Genomic DNA, 21,608 nt, shown 5'->3' with positions numbered 1-21,608 from the left:
ACATACCTATAGCCAACAGATACTTCTACCAAACTTTAAAAAGTAGGGAAATTGGGCGGCTATAGTGAATGCACCTGGGGAGAGGGAGACCTGACCTCCTCTGTGAGGTATTGTATTGCCCTACAAATTTCTAAAAATGCCAACACAATTTGGGTTGGTCTTTCACAGTCTAATCCACTTCCTGTGCAGTTTGGAAGAATTTGGTAAAGTGTGCCTCTGATCATATGATGGATACTTATGTGCTGTACTTGATGGCCAGTTTGCATCCCTAAATAGCCAGTTTTGGCTGACTCAAATTACACATCCACACCTCCAGGAGACAAACGTTATTTCCAAATGTTTGGGGGCCTCATAGTGCTTTCAAGCTACAAATGGAATTAGAATGGATTTTCCACACTTTGGGGGTATAAGTCTTTTTATTGGTTAGTTATTTGATATGTGCTTCAGTGCATTTCCAGAGTGTTTTCCCAAATGATGTCATATTTAAAAGAACTCATACAGGGTACATTTTAGAATGGAGATATCTGGGAGGAACCAGGAAAGTATCCACAAATAAGAATTTCTCCTACAGAATAATTTCACACAATCTGAAACACCAAAAATGTTGCACCTTGTGCTTGCTAAATGACTAATGGGGAAAAGTTCCATAACAATCAAATTTCTGCTTTTGTTTGTGTTGATAGATGCTCTTTCGTATTCAGATCAGGCCTGAGCACAATAATGTAGCACTTGGGCATGAAGATGCAGCCCAGAAGCCCAGCACTGGAGGCCAAGATGGAGAAGACCTGCACGGCTACCATGTATTTCCCCTTCGTGCTCAGGTAGGTGGGCACGAAGGACACCCAAACACTGCAGAAGACCAGCATGCTGAAGGTGATCAGCTTAGCTTCATTGAAGGCCCCAGGCAGTCTCCTAGCTAGGAAAGCCACCATGAAGCAGATGGCAGCAAGGAAGCCCATGTACCCAAGGGCCACATAAAACATGGCGACAGACCCCTCGTTACATTTCAAAATGATATCTCCAGGTTGAGAGTGCATGTCAGAGTCTGGGAATGGGGGAGAGATCCCCAGCCAGATGGCGCAGATGACAACTTGGACGCTGGAACAGACAATGATAATGGAGTTGGCCAGACTCTTCCCCAGCCATCTCCTCACTTTGTTCCCTGGCTTTGTGGCCAAGAAGGCCAGTACCACAGTGATGGTTTTTGCCAACAAAGAAGAGATAGCAACTGAGAAGATGATGCTGAAGGCTGTTTGTCGGAGAAGACAGGTTGCCTTCCTTGGCTGGCTGATGAAGAGGAAGGAGGACAAAAAGGAAAGCAGGAGGGAGACGAGGAGGATGAAGGAGAGGTCCTGGTTGTTGGCTTTGACTATTGGACTGTCTAGGAATTTACTGAAGATTCCTAGCACAAAGCCTGTGGTTAAGGACAAGAAGATAGCAAAGGAAGATAGGAGGATCCCCAAATATTCATTATAGGCCAGGAAAGTGATAGTCTTGAGGACACATCGATCTCGGTCCTTCTTTGGATGCTGATCTTCTGGACAACTGGTACAATGTTGTGCATCTGCAAAGAACAAGAGTAATATATCCATCTGTACCAATTATTCCACATTATTGCATATGGTAGTCACCACAATGGAGATTGTCCTCTTTTGCACTACTTCATGCAAACGGAAGCAAGTGTTCCTAGGTTTTTTAAAATGTGTGTGTGTTTCATTTTTCTTGGCAATAGATGGTGTAGATGTACTCAATAATTGTGATACGGCTTAATTTCTAAAAAAGAGCCATGAGGTCACACTTTTCTGAAAATCATATTTCAGCCATCTTATGTCAGCTTTCATAGCTATTCCTCTGTCCATAGATGTGCAGAGAAAAACTAGCTTTTTGTGTGTTTAAGGAGGCAATGGCATTCTGCTCATGTGTATTTATTTTCTAAATAAATGCCATGCAAGTACTATTGTGACAAAAATAGCAAGGTTATCAATCTGAAGATGTTACCAGTTGCCAATGATTATTGGGACAAAGCTATATGAGACATTTGTGTCTAAACACCTAATCACAGGTTGGAGGTCATGATGCCTCTTGCATGAAGTTTGACTGGCACTTTCTGTATGAGTGCTGTTGGATTTCCCAGTTTGGATGATATTTCCCCCACTCTATGTAGACTTCTAAATGTCATGGAATGTCACTAAGCAAGAAAGCATATATGCACATAAAAGGAAAATGCACAGGGGTGATGAAGTGGGGTGCACTTTGCATGTGAATGATCATCACATACCATTGGGCAGTTCTAAATTTCCATTTTAAAAATCCCTGGACATCTCAGTGAGTCTTTCCCATCTTTCCCAAGGGTGACCTTTTCGCTGGAGTCACCCACCTTTTTGAGTGGAGATGGTCCCTTCCGCGCAGGGAAGGCAGTCGTAGCAGCAAACTGGCTTCCCTTCCTGAACCACCTTGACGAATCCAGGCTGGCAGCTTTCCACACACCTGGAAGGAGGCAGAGTCTACACATAAAGACAAGGAGAAATAAGTGAAATGTATTTTAGCTAATTTATCTGTGGGGACCTCCAGTCACAGATTAACTTAAGAGCATAAGAAGAGCCTGCTGCATCAGGAAAGTGGCTCACCTAGTCCAGGTTCCTGTTCTTACTGTGGCCAACCAGATGCCTGCAAGCTGGACCTGAGTGCAAAGAATGCTCGCCCCTCCTTCAGTTTCCAGAAACTGCTATTTGGAAGAATATTGTCTTCATGGAAGCAGAGCACAGCCATCATGACTAGTAGCCACAGAGTGCCTTTTCTTCCATGAACTTGTCTAACCCTCTGTTAAAGCCATCCAAGTTGGTGGCTATCACAGCCTTTTGTGGGAGCGAATTCCATTGTTTAACAATGTGATGTGTGAAGAAGTGCTTTCTTTTGTCTGTCCTGAATCTTCCAGGATTCAGCTTCATTAAATATCAATGAGTTCTAGTGTTATGAGTCAAGGAGAAAAGCTTTTCTCTTTCTACCTTTTCACATGCCATCCATCATTTTATATGCTTCTGTCATGTCACGTCTTACTCGCCTTGTCTCTAAGCTAAAAAGCTCCAAATATCACAACATTTCCTCAGAGGGGAGTTCCTCCATCCCCTTGATCATTTTGGTTGCTCTTTTTGAACCTTTTCCAGCTCTCAAAAATGATGAGGACACAAGAGCAGTGTACCACTGATTTGAACTTGAAACTTAGCTTAGACCTGAGGAACTTAAAGAACTGCATTGTCACCTGACGCCCTTCCCTGGCTCTCCCTGTCAGGTTCCTACCTGCTCGTGGCTACTGCCTGTCACTAGGCACCACCAGGGACTCCACCAGTCCGGACTGTCCTTTTTTATGGTTTCTCTCTCCGCTCTAGCACAGACCTCACCAGATCCCTCTGCTAGGCAGCACCACCAGTCACGTCCTATAACCAGTATTCCCAGAGACTCTGCCTGAGTCTCTCTATCAGGTTACCTCTGTGACTGAGTGCTTAAGCTGTCCCAATCCCTTTGATCTATATAGAATGCATATAATTCTGGGTTGCTCTGGATACTTGTGGTGTTATATTCTTCCCTTCACCACTGCCACCAATTGTTACAGTTTCCCTTCAGCCTTGGTAAGTACCTTGCCCTCCCCTCTGGTCTGTATATTCCCCAGCCAAGGATCAGGCCTCCGGTAAACCAAAATAGTGTTTATTAAATATTAGAAATAACAAGATTACTTTATAAAGGCACATAAGCATATGGTTTCATCTATTCCTGTGATACTTGTCTTAGTATTAATCCGAACTCCACACTTTCCTCACATCCACCAACTCTCCACACAATCTCCTCTCAAAAACCCCACCAAACACCTCTCCAACAACCCACCAACGTCCACCCAGATTCAACTGTCATCCTTCCATTTATACTCTCAGCCATTCAAACACTCAGCCAATCATCCAGCATTCTACTGCTCATTTACTGCCCCCTCCTCTTTCATTCCACTTACCATGTATCTTCTATACAAACAGCACTTACCATATTTACTTTAATACAGGAACATCACATGCACCATGCTATATGATAATGCAGGACTGGGCCTCCTCTGTTGTGGCACCCCAAATGTAAAAATTTATTTGTCTGTCTTCTACATAACCCACCATGGATTCTGATAAATACCTAAACTTTTGCAGGAACTTGCCGCAATGCAGCGGCTTTGATGCACAGCAGAGCTGGTGAAAGACCTCCATTGGAGATCTGGGAGAACTGCTGAACATTGGAGTTGACAGGCATTTGAAGGCCTCCCCACACACAGCATGGTACACTTGTCAGAGCTTAAGGGATGGGAAATACAGTGAAATTAAAGACATGGTTTTTCCCCCACCTGGTTGAGCCATTTGGGCCACACAATGGCCTCGTGGTCGATGGTGAGCTGCAGGCCTGCGGGTCCCTTGCTGCATAAACTCCCAAACTTCACCCTAAGGATGGTTTTATTGGGGAGCACCACCAAGTTCACAACGTCCAAGTCTGCTGCCAGTTCCCCATTCTCATCCAAGTACACTCCATGCATGGAAGAATTGTAAAACTGGGAGTTTCCCAGGAAATGGTGGAGCTAGAATGGGAGAGAAAAGAGCAGCATTTAGAATATGGGAAACGACACTGTCTGTCCAATTCTGCCCTCTATTATGATTGTATGTCTCTGAATTTGGGCTGGTTGCAGACTCAGGTAGCTGTGTGTCTTTTCAAAATGTTTGCAAAGGGCTTAGTTTCATTCTTGAGTATCCTCTGTCTGCTTTAGCAGTTTGGAAAGACATATAAACACTCTCAGAGCTAGTCCTGGTCTTTCTCTCAGGTGGAAAGCCAGGGCAGTTACTTCACATAGTACATTCTTGGCATTTTTAAAGGGCAGCAAATTATCAGTTACAGGTCATGTGCTGTGCAATCCTAACCATGTTTGCTCAAAGGCAAGCTCTAGTAAGCCTGGAGGAGGGAGAAAGATTCCACAGTGGAACAAGGTAGGTGCCAAAGTCAGACTTTGGTCAGGAGTCACAAAGGCTTAATGAGATCCTGTGCAATGCCATCTCCATTGCCCAAAGGCCTTACTCCAAATGGCGCACTGCAGGCAAAGCATTGTTATGTTCAGCAAGGAAATACCTCCCATGGCTTTAGCCTTTGAACTTCCAGCCTGTTCTTCACCCTACATTTAGTTCTAGATGAATAAGCGACATCTAAGGCCCGTGCCACAGCTTGGACAGTGTTGTAAATCCTGTAGCTGTCTAGAGAGAGGATTCTGTCCAGATCGTCTTGGGGCAGCATCTCCAGATTGTCTCTCTCTGTGCATCTTGTCCAGCCTTTCACTGACAATGCATGCTTTGAATAGGAACAATTAAAACCTTTCTCCCCAAACTGCTCAATGGCAGAGAAGTAGGACAGAAAATCATTTTTTGTCCTTTTATTTGTCTCAGTAAAGAAGGAAAAAATACCATGGATGTGTTTCAAAGATAGATCATCTTGGATTAAGTCCACTGAGATGTCCCACATAGCTGTTGTGATCAAGACTTTTCCTTCAATGGATCTTATGACCTGGTCAAATATTGTCTCTAGAATAAATATTCCCACTGAGACAAAATTAATCTCTACATAGCAAACAAATACATGGACTTGTCTCCACTTGAGGAATGGAAGATCTTTGATTCTTACTATATGTGTATTTAGTTGTGGGAAGGTTTCTGAGATGGCAACACAAATGCCATTCCTGTTGAGCAGAGGTGTCAAGGTCTTCATAAACCTCTCTCCATTGTCGGTGTCAAAAGCAATGAGACCAACAAACATCCATCCAAAGTGCAGGAGCAGCTTGACAATCCCTGGGTACTGGGATTCTTCTGTGGGGACCATCCGGTAGAAAAAAGGGAACTGGGTCTTATCGCTCAGAACAGGAGAGACAAAAGCATAACTGACCTGGCAAAAAAAGGAAGAATGATGACATGTCTTGTTTGAGATGAAAGCCCAATTTTTTATTTCAGATCAAACCCAAAATATTTTCCATGTATAAACAAATATTTTTGCTTACACCTTCCTTGACCTATAGGATCAGTCCCTGGTCCATCTATATGAATTCTTTGAATTCCTGTTTTATATGCTTCTATATGCTCTTATACAACTTTTACAGGTTGTATGTTGTATTTTTGTTGTAATAATTTTGTTTCGGTAATGTTGAACACCACTTAAGATATTTTTAAAATAGTAAACAGATTATAAGTGCTTTAAATAAATAAATACAATGACCCATTATTTAGTGGCACAACAGAAGCTCTCTTCTATTTCCCTTTTACACACATGCACGCGCGCACACAGTGAATGGTCACATCCACACCATACATTTAAAATTCATGGATCCTCCCAAAGACTCATGGGAACTGTAGTTTGCTAAGGATGGTGGGAAATTCTAGGGGTAAACTACAGTTACCATTATTCTTTTTGGGGAAGCCATATGCTTGAAACATGCAACAAATATGCTTTACATATTTGAGAGATTGAGAGTGCTTACAATCCCCCTTTGACATGAAGGGAAGGAAGGGCAGAGGAGGGCAACCCAAGTGACCATTCCTGCTCTCCTGCTCTATTGCCTAAAATGAAGGCTGTGACATCACAAGACAATGTAAATACATTATCCGGGTTTGGCTGTTGTATATTTGTTAATGTGTGTCCTTATTTGGTAAGGTGAGGGGAGAAACTTCCCACTCCTACCTTGTTCCTACATTATTTGCTATCTTCATTGCTATGATTCTACACGTTATTGAGGGGAAACTTCCCACTGGTGTGGAAATCACTTATCAAACAGAGGGAAAGCTTTTTAATCTCAGTAGGCTGAAAGCAAAAAGGTAATCACAACCTCTGTCATAGAACTTCAATATGCTGATGATAATGTAGTCTCCGCACATTCAGAGGAAGATCTTCAAACTATCCTAAATGTCTTTCACAATATTAAAAAAGCCAAAGTGCTTCATCAACAGGTGCGAACTAGTCCTTCTGTAGCACCACAAATCCAGCTTAATGGTGCAATGCTGGAGAATGTTGATCACTTCCCCTATCTTAACAGCCATCTCTCTGTAAAAGCTGATGCTGAAATTCAACATTGTCTGAGCTCTGCAAGTGCCACATTCTCCCTAATGAAGAGTAGTGTGTTCGAGGATTGGGATATTTGCAGGGAGACCAAAATGCTTCTTTACAAAGCCATTGTACTACCGACCTTACTGTATGTCTGTGAAACATGGACCATCTATAAATGCATGCTGCCTCTGGAAAATTCTACAAATCACTTGGGAAGATAGGCGGGCTAATGTTAGAGTATTGGAAGAAGCAAAGACCACCAGCATTGAAACAATTATCATCCAACATCAACTTCGCTGGACTGGCCATGTTGTTCGAATCCCTGTTCACTACCTTCCAAATCAGCTACTCTACTCTCAACTTAAGGATGGAAAATGGAATCTCGGTGGACAGAGGTTTAAAGATGTTCTTAAAAATAACCTAAAAAAAATGTAACATGCGCATCAAGAACTGGGAAGTCTTGGCCCATGAGCGTCCCAAATGGAGGCCGGATATTATTAAAGGTGCTATGGACTTTGAAGAAGCACGAGTACAGGGCAAAGGGGACAAATGAGCTAAGCAGAAGGCACATCAAACAAATCCTGTACGCTAATGCTAGGAGCCTCCGAACCAAGATGCGAGAACTGGAGTGCTTGGTCTTAGAGAAGAGCATTGATATAGTGAGCATAACGGAGACCTGGTGGAATGGAGAAAACCAGTGGGATACGGTTATCCCTGGATATCCCTGGATATAAACTATATCGGAAGGACAGGGAAGGACGTATTGGTGGCGGAGTCGCTCTATATGTGAAAGAAGGCATTGAATCCAGCAAGCTCGAAACCCCAAAAGAGGCGGATTCCTCCACAGAATCGTTGTGGGTGGTGATACCATTCCCCAGGAGGGATTTAATACTGGGAACGATCTATCGTCCCCCTGATCAAAATGCTCAGGGAGACCTGGAGATGAGATATGAAATTGAGGAAGCATCCAAGCTAGGAAATGTGGTAGTAATGGGTGACTTCAACTACCCAGACATAGACTGGCCGCATATGTGTTCCAGTCATGACAAAGAAGCAAAATTTCTAGATTTCTAAATGACTATTCCGTAGACCAGTTGGTCATGAAACCGACCAGAGGGATGGCAACCCTGGACTTAATCCTCAGTGGGGACCGGGACCTGGTGTGAGATGTAAGTGTTGTCAAACCGATCAGGAGCAGTGACCATAGTGCTATTAAATTAAACATACATGTAAATGGCCAATTGCCAAGAAAATCCAACACGGTCACATCTGACTTCAAAAGAGGAAACTTCACAAAAATGAGGGGATTGGTAAAAAGAAAGCTGAAAAACAAAGTCCAGAGGGTCACATCACTCGAAAATGCTTGGAAGTTGTTTGAAAACACTATATTAGAAGCGCAACTGGAGTGCATACCGCAGATCAGAAAAGGTACCGCCAGGGCCAAGAAGATGCCAGCATGGTTAACGAGCAAAGTCAAGGAAGCTCTTAGAGGCAAAAAGTCTTCCTTCAGAAAATGGAAGTCTTGTCCAAATGAAGAAAATAAAAAAGAACACAAACTCTGGCAAAAGAAATGCAAGAAGACAATAAGGGATGCTAAAAAAGAATTTGAGGAGCACATTGCTAAGAACATAAAAACCAACAACAAAAAATTCTATAAATACATTCAAAGCAGGAGACCATCTAGGGAGACAATTGGACCCTTGGATGATAAGGGAGTCAAAGGTGTACTAAAGAACGATAAGGAGATTGCAGAGAAGCTAAATGAATTCTTTGCATCTGTCTTCACAGTGGAAGTTATAGGGCAGATCCCTGAACCTGAACTAACATTTGCAGGAAGGGATTCTGAGGAACTGAGACAAATAGTGGTAACGAGAGAGGAAGTTCTAAGTTTAATGGACAATATAAAAACTGACAAATCACTGGGCCCGGATGGCATCCACCCGAGAGTTCTCAAAGAACTCAAATGTGAAATTGCTGATCTGCTAACTAAAATATGTAACTTGTCCCTCAGGTCCTCCTCCGTGCCTGAGGACTGGAAAGTGGCAAATGTAATGCCAATCTTCAAAAAGGGATCCAGAGGGGATCCCGGAAATTACAGGCCAGTTAGCTTAACTTCTGCCCTGGAAAACTAGTAGAAAGTATTATTAAAGCTAGATTAACTAAGCACATAGAAGAACAAGCCTTGCTGAAGCAGAGCCAGCATGGCTTCTGCCAGGGAAAGTCCTGTCTCAGTAACCTAATAGAATGCTTTGAGAGTGTCAACAAGCATATAGATAGAGGTGATCCAGTGGACATAGTGTACTTAGACTTTCAAAAAGCGTTTGACAAGGTACCTCACCAAAGGCTTCTGAGGAAGCTTAGCAGTCATGGAATAAGAGGAGAGGTCCTCTTGTGGATAAGGAATTGGTTAAGAAGCAGAAAGCAGAGAGTAGGAATAAATGGACAGTTCTCCCAATGGAGGACTGTAGAAAGTGGAGTCCCTGAAGGATCAGTATTGGGACCTGTACTTTTCAACTTGTTCATTAACGACCTAGAATTAGGAGTGAGCAGTGAAGTGGCCAAGTTTGCTGACGACACTAAATTGTTCAGGGTTGTTAAAACAAAAAGGGATTGTGAAGAGCTCCAAAAAGATCTCTCCAAAGTGAGTGAATGGGCGGAAAAATGGCAAATGCAATTCAATATAAACAAGTGTAAAATTATGCATATTGGAGCAAAAAATCTGAATTTCACATATACGCTCATGGGGTCTGAACTGGCGGTGACCGACCAGGAGAAAAACCTCGGGGTTGTAGTGGACAGCATGATGAAAATGTCGACCCAGTGTGCGGCAGCTGTGAAAAAGGCAAATTCCATGCTAACCCTAATTATGAAAGGTATTGAAAATAAAACAGCCGATATAATGCCGTTGTATAAATCTATGGTGCAGCCGCATTTGGAATACTGTGTACAGTTCTGGTCGCCTCATCTCAAAAAGGATATTATAGAGTTGGAAAAGGTTCAGAAGAGGGCAACCAGAATGATCAAGGGGATGGAGCGACTCCCTTATGAGGAAAGGTTGCATAATTTGGGGCTTTTTAGTTTAGAGAAAAGGTGGGTCAGAGGAGACATGATAGAAGTGTATAAAATTATGCATGGCATTGAGAAAGTGGATAGAGAAAAGTTCTTCTCCCTCTCTCATAATACTAGAACTCGTGGACATTCAAAGAAGCTGAATGTTGGAAGATTCAGGACAGACAAAAGAAAGTACTTCTTTACTCAGCGCATAGTTAAACTATGGAATTTGCTCCCACAAGATGCAGTAATGGCCACCAGCTTGGACGGCTTTAAAAGAAGATTAGACAAATTCATGGAGGACAGGGCTATCAATGGCTACTAGCCATGATGGCTGTGCTCTGCCACCCTAGTCAGAGGCAGCATGCTTCTGAAACCAGTTGCCGGAAACCTCAGGAGGGGAAAGTGTTCTTGCACTCGGGTCCTGCTTGCGGGCTTCCCCCAGGCACCTAGTTGGCCACTGTGAGAACAGGATGCTGGACTAGATGGGCCACTGGCCTGATCCAGCAGGCTGTTCTTATGTTCTTATCCTCAATGCAACCGTCTTCCACCTGAAACCTATGTACTTACTGTGGGAGGCTGTGTGGATCTAGGATTGGCCTCCACAGTCACTTATGGACCCACTGTTAAAGACTTTATTTTGGAAGACAATTTAACTTGGTCACGAGTGAACACCAATGAATGAATGAATGATTTGGCAAGTAGAGGAGTGGTAAAAGGGAATGTTAGGGAGTGACTGTTTGGCATGAATGTTTCTGACTGGGTGTTGGATTCTCCGGTTGGGAAGAGGGAATGTGTGAGGGTTTGTGTTTAAGATAGACTGGAGTTTTTGTCATTTAGGGAGTCAGTTTGATTCTGTGGTTTGGATAGATTAAGAATTGGGGTTGACAGTGGAGGTTGTTCTGGGAAGGATTGAGATTTAGTTAGATAGAGTAGTGCGTTGATGTCTGGGCTCCTGCTGGGAGGAATGGCAGGATATAAATCAAATAATAAATCAAATCAAATAAATATATTGTATCAGAGATAATTTCTGTCTTTAAGGTATAAAAATGCACATATGTAAATAATAAAGTATTTTTTGTTTTATATTGTCTCATGGCCTATGCTTGCTTTCAATATACCAAAAATACAGTAAATATCAGTCAGGGATGTGGTGAATACACAAATGGTATTGAATCTGATATTCTCAGTCTCCACTGTCTCTTGGCAAACACTATAAAGCTGTTTCATTTAGAACCAGAGCTTGGAAAAGTTATTTTTTTGAACTACAACTCCCGTCAGCCCAATCCAGTGGCCATGCTGGCTGGGGCTGATGGGAGTTGTAGTTTAAAAAAGTAACTTTTCCAAGGTCTGTTTAGAACTGGTGGTAGCTTTATACCATAAGGGAATCTCTTGAAGGAGAGGTTTGCCTCACATGCAACCCAGAGATAAGGGTGGGATACTGTGGTGTGCCAAGGCTGTGGAAGTAAATATTGCACATAAAGGTTGGGAGGTGATTAATAGCCTCTGCACATGTGTAAAAGGTAGATTTTACAGTGCATACCAGCAGACCTCTCCCTCATCTGCTGCAGGAAGGCAGGGGTTGGTGAGTGGTGACATCCCAAAGGCGTTGCTGATTATCAACCCTCATTGTTCATAACTCCCTTTTTTATTCATTAAATAATGAAAAGAGGCTTAAGGCTGCAGTCCTAAACATATTATCCTCTACGACCACAAGGTCACTCATGTGGCATGAACTATTGGTGACTGACCAGGAACAAAACCTTTGGGTCACAGTGGACACCTTGATGATGATGATGGCCCCTTGTGTGAAAACAACTGAAAATAAAAATGCTGCCAGTATCTATTTGTTGGTCTGAGGTTTTTTATTTACTTGATTCTACTTACAATAACAAAACGAATCATTTCACATTTAATATGTCCATGGGAATAATAATTTCATCAACATTGTTGCTACCAAAGAGAAACAGTATCCAGTTCTTCTGAAAGATTGCCATTTTCTGAATTGTTCCCTCCCATAATTGTTTGGAACTGGTAGTTTTATTCAATGTCCTGATGTCCCAGGTCTTGTTTATTTTGATGAGGAGGAGATAACTTGATGCTACACAAAACTTGCCTGCAAGAGCAGCACCAAGTTGACAATAAACTTCAGTGTAGAAGCCTTGTTGTGTGAGAAGATAAAAATGTGTGTCTGTGCACCAGGAGCAGCAAAACGTCTCCAAAATCAGTTGCCATGTTCTTTCAGAAATTGTTATCTATCTCCAGTCTCACTTAACATACACACCACTCACTTTTTGGATTCTGTTATAAGGATGCGGGAGAATATATGCTCAATCAGACCTGGTATCAGATTCTGAATGAATTCACCAGTTCATTATCCTTTTGGACTAGTACTGATTTCTTGCGGTGGATGACAGCTGTAATAGGCATTTTGCAGTTGTGGCTGCAACTGGCAAGAATTACGCAGTGTGATCATTCACGTAAGCTACCTAAAAGTTATGCAATGTTTTCCCCACTGCCAAATACCATGTGGAACACTGTGATCATTTGCATAAGTATTTATTTTAATAATTATGATATTTTTGCCATCCCCCCCAAAAACAAACCATGGATCGAATCACCTAAAAATGTGCACAGCATATTGAATTTCAAGTGGCAGAGCAAGTGGAATGCAAGTGGATTGGAACCATGCAACGAATCCCATCCCTATTCTCTGGAGAGATTGCAACATGGAATTAGGCTCAGCCAGCAAATCCAATCCTACCTGAGGGATTTTGTAGATGCCCAACAAGCTTGAAATCTGAATGGAGTTTTGAGTGTCAGCCCCTTCAAGAACAACTAGTAAATTATTCCATCCTCCACAGTTGTAGTTTGGAACATTCACTTCCCCAGTAGACAGCAGGTCTAACAAAGCATCATAAGTCAACTTTCCATTAAAAAAGTTCTCGTGGATGCTGTAACCCAGTGTGATGTTGGGTAAGAGCCTGGGATTCTTGTTGATCTCCTGAATGGCAAACAAGAAGGAGAGGGTCTGCCAGTAATCTGTGCTTGCTTTCCTGCAAAAGTATGAATAATGCATAACCATCCTGCACCCATTGAATATATGAGATTCAACTTTTGGTTTTTGACATGCTTTTGCAGACAATGTAAATCTCTCAATTTAATTTCAAGAAGTTATGCTAATACTGATCCAAATCCAAATCCACAACCTCAACGGCCAATCCTCACTTAGTGATATGTGTACGGGGAGCGGAATATCCTTGTTCATGAATCTAGCCATCACCATTTCAAAAACACAACTAAGGCACTTCCGGGAAGGGTGACTTAGCCTGTGCCTGCTTTTGAGACGGGCTCCTGCCTCAAAAGAAGCTTATTCAGATATATCAGTCAGATTTTTTCTTTTTTTGACTGATTAAACTTCTCCCGGGTAGGGAGAAACGAAGAGATTAACCTCAAAGCCTATTTTTGTTGGGACGACCAGATCTCATTAATTTATGGGACGAGGTCCAGCCGACGAAGGTGGGACGGATTTTTAACAACAAGCTCTATCTGGAAAAGCGAACGTTCATCTTATCTTCTAAGAGAGAACGCACTAACAGGCAAGCACCCTTCTTTCTATATTTTTCTTTTACTTGACTTAAATTGTTGCTGTTTAAAAGAGATTTGCCAGATTGATCGGTTTTTGACATCTCACTGGGGAGCCATAACTTCTCTCTGCTACTCACTAATTAATAGCTTATCTCTGTTTTTGTTGCAAAAAGCTGTCCTGGATTTGCATTCTAAAGATATACACAGAAGAGGGATTTCTATTCCAGATTTTTATTTTGAAGAATATTATATTGTCTGAGACTACTCTCTTTTTGGTCTATTTTATTTTGACGAATCTGTTTTCTGACGACCGCCATTAATTGTTTCGATCCTGGGAACTGCATTTTGTTTACTTAAACATGGAGAGATAAGGCTGTCTGCTCTGTTTATACTGTGATGTCACCAAGTTTGGAGTATTAACCCAATTGTTGCTGAAATAAGAAGTGGTTTTCCTATATTTTTCTTTTAAAATGGCAATTAAGAAAGTGGCTGAGAAGCTGGAAATAACTATGTTTCAGAAAATAATGGATGAGATTGAGATAACGAAACAAAACCTGCGACAGGGTTGTAAGGAGCTGAAAATTGAATTGAGTAAAATGAAGCAGGAGATTAAAGATATAGGGGTCCCTGTGAGAGAGGTGACCCTGGAAGGGGTCCCTGTGAGAGAGGAGACCCCGGAGATTGGAACAAACGTGGAACAGGAAAAAGATTTGGAGTCTATGGACTTTAGAAATAAAATTTATTGTTTGGAGACACAGGAGATTAAAGACATAGGGGTCCTTGTGAGAGAGGAGACCCTGGAGACTGGAACAGGGGTCCCTGTGAGAGAGGAGACCCTGGAGACTGGAACAGGGGTCCCTGTGAGAGAGGAGATCCCGGAGATTGGAACAAACGTGGAACAGGAACAAGATTTGGAGTCTATGGACTTTAGAAATAAAATCTATTGTTTGGAACTCAATGTTATCTCTGAAGAAATTAATGAAGATTCTAGAGATAAAGTTATCAATGGCATGGATAATCTTCTGGACTGGAATGATGTGATGGAGCCCAATATAGAGAAAATCTATGGAATTAACTGCAGCCATGTGACAATGGAAAAACTTTCAAGAGATGACCCAGTGTATTTTGAAAAAAAGAACAGAGATATGATTTTACAGCAGTATTTCAGCAACCTATTCAGAATGGATGGCAAGAAAATATTTGGGATAGAGGTAATTCCCATCAGACTCTTACTATATGACTATGGCTTTGACAGCAAGATTATTATGGAATACTGATAATGGAAGATTGGATACTGAAATTACTGGACTTAACAAGACTACTGAAGATGGAAGATGGAAAATGGAACTAATAGGGATAATAGAACAATGGCTACTGAAATTACTGAACCTAACAGATTCTGATGTGATGGATTAATTGAAATGTTTATTTTGACTATGGTTATGACAACAAGATTATCATAATTAGTAATGAGATGGATTAATCGATATGCTTATCTGGAAAAAAAAATTGATAGATATATTTCTTAAAGAATTGAAACCTCTCTTTGACTTTTTGTGGAAAGAATAAAGTAATGTTTATGAGATTTGATGATTAAGTAAGATAACTACTGGAGGAAAGTGATTTTATAATATGACTTAAGAGACAGGATTGTTATATATTATAGACTTATAACTGATTTGATCTTTGACAAATGGGAAGTCAATATTTTACTCTTTATTTTTTATTTTTTTTTTTTTTTCTTTTTTTCTTTTTGTTTAACTATTTTTGATTTTGTTTTTTGTCTTTGAATGTTTTATGATTTTGTCTTGTATGTTTTATGAAAATCTGAATAAAAATTATTGAAAAAAAAAAAAAAACACACACAACTAAGGCAGGTGATCGTTCTAGTAATGAAATAATGCATAGCCCTTCAAAGAACAATAGCAGACAAGAGTTTCATTAAATTATAGGGAATATTTACTGCCATCTATATGAGTTATTTAGAAGATGGGGTGACTGGAAGTGCTTTAAAATGGAGCATTTAGATTCTAAATTAGGCAGGCATTAAGTGAGCAAATCATCTCTCTGTCTGTTTCAGGAATGAGAAAAAGGGGAGAGTTGGGGTGACTTCATTTGTCATGCTCTGGATCTCATCAGATATGAAATGTTGATAGCAAAACAGGATTTATCAAAACTTTGCATCCTTGAATATCTGGGTTAAATAAAAGGAACAAAATTACATAAGCCAGGTGTCTGAGAGTGTTGTAAATTTACATCACATTTATAAATATTAAAACTTAAATTGTTCTTTAAGGTGAGAACTCCAGGAGTGCAGTCAGGCTTTGTTTCCTTTGAAAGAGTTTACTCTTGGAGGTTTGTGACTGATATATGGTTTACATCTACACAGGCTAAAGGTTCACATTAAGCCTCCATCTGGTCCACCTTCTTATTCACTTTCAGGTGAGGGGGATACCAGGTCCTTCAGCACTCTCCAGAAACCCTACAATTCTCTGACATTTTGTTCAAATTGCAAAACTAAACCTTGCAGCTTCCCCTCGCAAACCCATATGACTCTATCTGTGTATGGGGGAAGAGTAAGACTTTGTTCCCTTCCACAAGAGCCCATCCATGGAGCGAGATCGTCTTAGCAAAAGCAGCACAGCTGTGCCACTCTGCCAAGGACATAATCAAGATAATATTTCTGTCATTTTCACATGTTAATGGCTTTATATTTTTACTCTGTGGTGCCATAAGATTGAGGGAGTTGATCAGAATGTTTCTGGAGTTGGTTTGAATGATTTCTTTAGGTCCCCTCCAAACCTGTGATTTTATATCTTTAAGATGAGAGTCTGTGGTGGAAGGAATTATGTAAGTAGACAAACCAGTCTCTTTGTTGAGGTAAAGGTCCTGGACAGATGTGTGAAGTATCCTTTTGCACTTCAAAATAGTTGGTCAAGTACAGATGCGTTGACATGGAAGGAATGAGATGGCCGGACAGGTCTCCTTTCCCCAGCTGACCTCTTTCAACCTCTTAGCAAATGTTTCCTAGCACCAATTGGAATGTCTCTCCCTATTTCCAGCATTCCACATTCGTCACATTTTATGTTATTTATTTACTATTAAAATTGTATCCTGCCCTTCCTCCCAGAAGTAGCCCAGGGAGGGGGCTCCAACACCAAAAACACTCTTAAACCATCTCAAAAATAAAACAGTTTAAAACATACTAAACAAAATATTTTTAAAGCATCCTTTAAACAAGCAAACAGCATTAAAACTGTCTTGAGAAGCAATTCCAACACAGACACAGACTGGGGTAAGGTCTCAACTTAAAAGGCTTGTTGAAAGAGGAAGGTCTTCATTAGGCTCTGAAAAGATAACAGAGATGGCACCTGTCTAATATTTAAGGGGAGGGTATTCCAAAGTGTCAGTGCAACAGTACTAAAGGTTCACTTCCTATGTTGTGCAGAATGGACCTCCGACAAGATGATATCTGCAGGAGGCTCTCATGTGCAGAGTACAGTGATAGATTGGGTAAAAAGGGGTAAAATGATTTTTCAGGTATCCTGGTCCCAACTGGCATAGGGCTTTGTACACCAAAACCAGAACCTTGAACTTGGCCCGGTCGCTAATAGGCAGCCAGTGCAATTCTTTCAGCAGCGGGGTAATGTGTTGGCGATACCCTGCCCCAGTGAGCAATTGTATAGTCACATTTTGCACCAGCTGCAGTTTCGGGACCGACCTCAAGGGCAGCCCAACACAAATCGCATTAAAGTAATCCAGCCTGAAGGTTAGCAGTGCATGGACAACAGTGGTCAAGCTATCCCAGTACAGAAATGACCGCAGTGAAAAGATGGATCCAGGAGCACCCCCCAGACTACACACCTGCTCTTTGAGAGGGAACATGACTCGGTCCAAAGCAGGTAACTGACCAACTTTGTGACCAATTATTCCATTTTCTTGGCCACTTTGTCTGACTCATATGTTCTCTGTACCTGAGTTTCTTGCCTTTGGGTCCCCAGATGTTGGACTAAAACTCCAATAATCCCTGACCATTGGCCAAGATGGCTGGGGCTGATGGGAGCTGTACCCCAAGAACATCTGGGGACCCGACAATGAAGAAGTCTGCTCTGTATTATCACAGACAGCAGATCAAATGACATCTGAGATGTATATTTTTAGGACTCACCCTATTTCATTTTTGTGATGTTGTGACTTCAAGCTGTTTTTCATTTATTTTAAAATGCATTTTAAATGGCTGAAACCTGCCATGGGGCCTTAGGGTGATGAGCATGTAGTAAATTAAAGGAAGAAGACGAAGATGAAGACAAAGAAGAAGACGAAGAAGGAGATGAAGACGAAGACGAAGAAGAAGAAGACTCACAGAGAGAAGTACAGCCCCATGTACAACCTAAAATTTCACACCTTCCCATCTGTAATCATTGAAAATACATATCACCCTCTCCACACACACACAATTCCCCCCCCCATGGCTCACTGCCTCTCTGGGATGCCTCCCCTCTTGCTATTCTCCCCTGCTGATCATTATTCTACTAATTCATAGAATCTTAGAATAGTAGAGTTGGAAAGGGCCTATCAGGTCATAGAGTCAACTCCGTCCTCATTGAAGGAATCCACATTAAAGCAATTGATTTGCCTTGAGCTGTTAAATTAAAGTTGCACAACACTCTCCCCTTCCAAGAAAAAGAAAAAAGTGATGGGGAATACACTGTAAAGTGTTGGATAAGAATTGCTTGATGCATGATTCACTAGAAAAGACAATAATGCTGGGGAAAACAGCAGGGAGTAGAAAAAGAGGAAGGCCAAACAAGAGATGGATTGATTTGGTAAAGGAAGCCAAAGACCTGAACTTACAAGATCTGAACAGGGTAGTTCATGACAGATGCTCTTGCGGGTCACTGATTCATAGGGTCGCCATAAGTCATGGCTTCTGCAAGGGAAAGTCCTGTCTCACTAACCTATTAGAATTCTTTGAGAGTGTCAACAAGCATATAGATAGAGGTGATCCAGTGGACATAGTGTACTTAGACTTTCAAAAAGCGTTTGACAAGGTACCTCACCAAAGGCTTCTGAGGAAGCTTAGCAGTCATGGAATAAGAGGAGAGGTCCTCTTGTGTATAAGAAATTGGTTAAGAAGCAGAAAGCAGAGAGTAGGAATAAACGGACAGTTCTCCCAATGGAGGGCTGTAGAAAGTGGAGTCCCTCAAGGATCGGTATTGGGACCTGTACTTTTCAACTTGTTCATTAATGACCTAGAATTAGGAGTGAGCAGTGAAGTGGCCAAGTTTGCTGATGACACTAAATTGTTCAGGGTTGTTAAAACAAAAAGGGATTGCGAAGAGCTCCAAAAAGACCTCTCCAAACTGAGTGAATGGGCAGAAAAATGGCAAATGCAATTCAATATAAACAAGTGTAAAATTATGCATATTGGAGCAAAAAATCTGAATTTCACATATACGCTCATGGGGTCTGAACTGGCGGTGACTGACCAGGAGAGAGACCTCGGGGTTGTAGTGGACAGCACGATGAAAATGTCGACCCAGTGTGCGGCAGCTGTGAAAAAGGCAAATTCCATGCTAGCGATAATTAGGAAAGGTATTGAAAATAAAACAGCCGATATCATAATGCCATTGTATAAATCTATGGTGCGGCCGCATTTGGAATACTGTGTACAGTTCTGGTCGCCTCATCTCCAAAAGGATATTATAGAGTTGGAAAAGGTTCAGAAGAGGGCAACCAGAATGATCAAGGGGATGGAGCGACTCCCTTACGAGGAAAGGTTGCAGCATTTGGGGCTTTTTAGTTTAGAGAAAAGGCGGGTCAGAGGAGACATGATAGAAGTGTATAAAATTATGCATGGCATTGAGAAAGTGGATAGAGAAAAGTTCTTCTCCCTCTCTCATAATACTAGAACTCGTGGACATTCAAAGAAGCTGAATGTTGGAAGATTCAGGACAGACAAAAGGAAGTACTTCTTTACTCAGCGCATAGTTAAACTATGGAACTTGCTCCCACAAGATGCAGTAATGGCCACCAGCTTGGACGGCTTTGAAAGAAGATTAGACAAATTCATGAAGGACAGGGCTATCAATGGCTACTAGCCATGATGGCTGTGCTCTGCCACCCTAGTCAGAGGCAGCATGCTTCTGAAAACCAGTTGCCGGAAGCCTCAGGAGGGGAGAGTGTTCTTGCACTGGGGTCCTGCTTGCGGGCTTCCCCCAGGCACCTGGTTGGCCACTGTGAGAACAGGATGCTGGACTAGATGGGCCACTGGCCTGATCCAGCAGGCTCTTCTTATGTTCTTATGTTCATAATCGACTTGAAGGCACATAACAACAACAACAACATTATATCTTGCAAAGAAATCAGAATGAATATTCAATAAAGAGGTCATCAGGAACTGTTTCCTTCTTTGAAAACATTTAAATGGTTGATAGGTTTCTGAATTTCTTAGGAGATTTACTACAGAAAAGGTGCAACTGGGAATCATTTACTAATTTAATAGGCAGCCATGGGAGAGATTGATCAGTGCAAGAGGAACAGTTGGGCTTTTGCATTTTCAAAACCATGAAAGAACCACTTTGTGTTCACAAGACCTAAAAAGGTTACTGATTTTTTCCCTGAATGTTAAAGTTATAGCAGAAAGGCACAATTGTCCTATATTATGATAAAACAATGGAGCATCTTAAAAGGCAGGTTATGCAGTTAATGGTGCTTAGTGCTGAGGCATCCCCAAAGTCTTCCCTCAAAGACAAAACAGGAGATGGATCTACTAGGAGCAGGAAAGAGGCTGGTCATTGGGGATAATAATCAGTAGTGAGTGAAGCTGCAGTAACTCCATCCCCATAAAATGACTTACTGGTCAAAGCTGATAGAGGGAGGCTTGTTGAAGAGGTGTGGATGAAGCAAAGCTTGCGTGGCAGAAATGACCCCACCAATGAGGTGGTCTTCTGGCCTGTAATGATTGAATGGATCTGTCTGATCCCTCTCCAGAGTCAAGGGGCATTTCGACTTCAACATCCCACAGTCTGCATAAGGCAATTGCAGCAGCAACAGCAGCAGCAGCACCATCCTGTGTCTGCCTGGAACAGCCTCCTTCCTTGTGACAGCTTCCCCTCAACTAATCTGAAGCATTATTGGATTAAGCCAAATGGAGCCCAGCCAAGACTTCACACCTGAAGGGGATGGAACTCAACCTCACACCCACATAGTCCTCCTCACTTGCCCTAAATCTCGGTCCATCTTCTCAATGGCACAGGAGATAATTATGCTTCAGTCCTTTCTGCCTTGGATGCAAGACGTCACCTCATGTTGCTCTCAATTCTGATGTTTATTTTAGTGGACTCAAACGCAACCTGTGGACAAATCCTTGGAGCTTTGGTGAGAAGATGAAAAAATCACTATAATTTTAATAATTATAAGGGGAAGAAATATCTCCTCTAACTCCATGTGCAGTTGAACGACTGGAGAAAAACATGTTTGCAAAAACTCCCAGATGTGGCTCCAAACTCTGACATAGATGACTGAGGGAGCAACTGAACATGTCTAACCTTGATGAAAAAAACATATGCACGAGAGTGAGGATCAAAATTTCCTTTTAGGACAGTGGTGAGGAACCTCTAGCCCACAGGCCAGATTAGGTCTGCCAGACCTCCCCATTTGACTTGTGAGGCTATTTTTGGCTAAGCCATGACCACATGCCCTACACCTAATGTCACGTGTGGGTCAGATAGACACAGCTGGCCCAAAGGGGATTTGCTGGCAACATGAATAAGCTGCTTGGTGGCACTTGCAAACTTCTGTCCAGATCATTTTGTCCAGCAATTGCTTGATTATTAGGGGTTGGGATGATGAGGGTACCAGGTCCA

The 21,608-nt window shown here is 41.8% G+C and overlaps 1 protein-coding gene across 1 annotated transcript; it reads right to left on the bottom strand.

Moving 5' to 3' along the window:
- Nucleotides 1-653: 653 nt before the first annotated feature.
- On the bottom strand, nucleotides 654-20,811 carry LOC133379030 (vomeronasal type-2 receptor 26-like). Its single transcript, XM_061613640.1, has 6 exons — nucleotides 20,600-20,811; nucleotides 12,917-13,208; nucleotides 5,692-5,949; nucleotides 4,376-4,603; nucleotides 2,378-2,504; nucleotides 654-1,564 (listed from the first exon to the last, which is right to left on the bottom strand). The coding sequence occupies exons 1-6, from the start codon at nucleotides 20,809-20,811 to the stop codon at nucleotides 654-656; spliced, it is 2,028 nt and encodes a 675-aa protein (XP_061469624.1).
- Between the last annotated feature and the right edge of the window lie 797 nt (nucleotides 20,812-21,608).

Source organism: Rhineura floridana, chromosome 3 (assembly GCF_030035675.1).
Source record: "Rhineura floridana isolate rRhiFlo1 chromosome 3, rRhiFlo1.hap2, whole genome shotgun sequence".
Lineage (NCBI taxonomy): Eukaryota > Metazoa > Chordata > Lepidosauria > Squamata > Rhineuridae > Rhineura > Rhineura floridana.
This window is presented reverse-complemented; position numbering and strand designations above follow the sequence as displayed.

Excerpts from the sequence above, each read along its gene's own strand:
- LOC133379030 (XM_061613640.1), bottom strand. The coding sequence starts at position 20,811 with ATGGTGCTGCTGCTGCTGTTGCTGCTGCAATTGCCTTATGCAGACTGT. Across the intron at positions 13,209-20,599 it reads CCCTCTATCAGCTTTGACCA|GAAAGCAAGCACAGATTACT; the intron begins GTAAGTCATTTT and ends ATACTTTTGCAG. Across the intron at positions 1,565-2,377 it reads GACCATCTCCACTCAAAAAG|ATGCACAACATTGTACCAGT; the intron begins GTGGGTGACTCC and ends TGTTCTTTGCAG.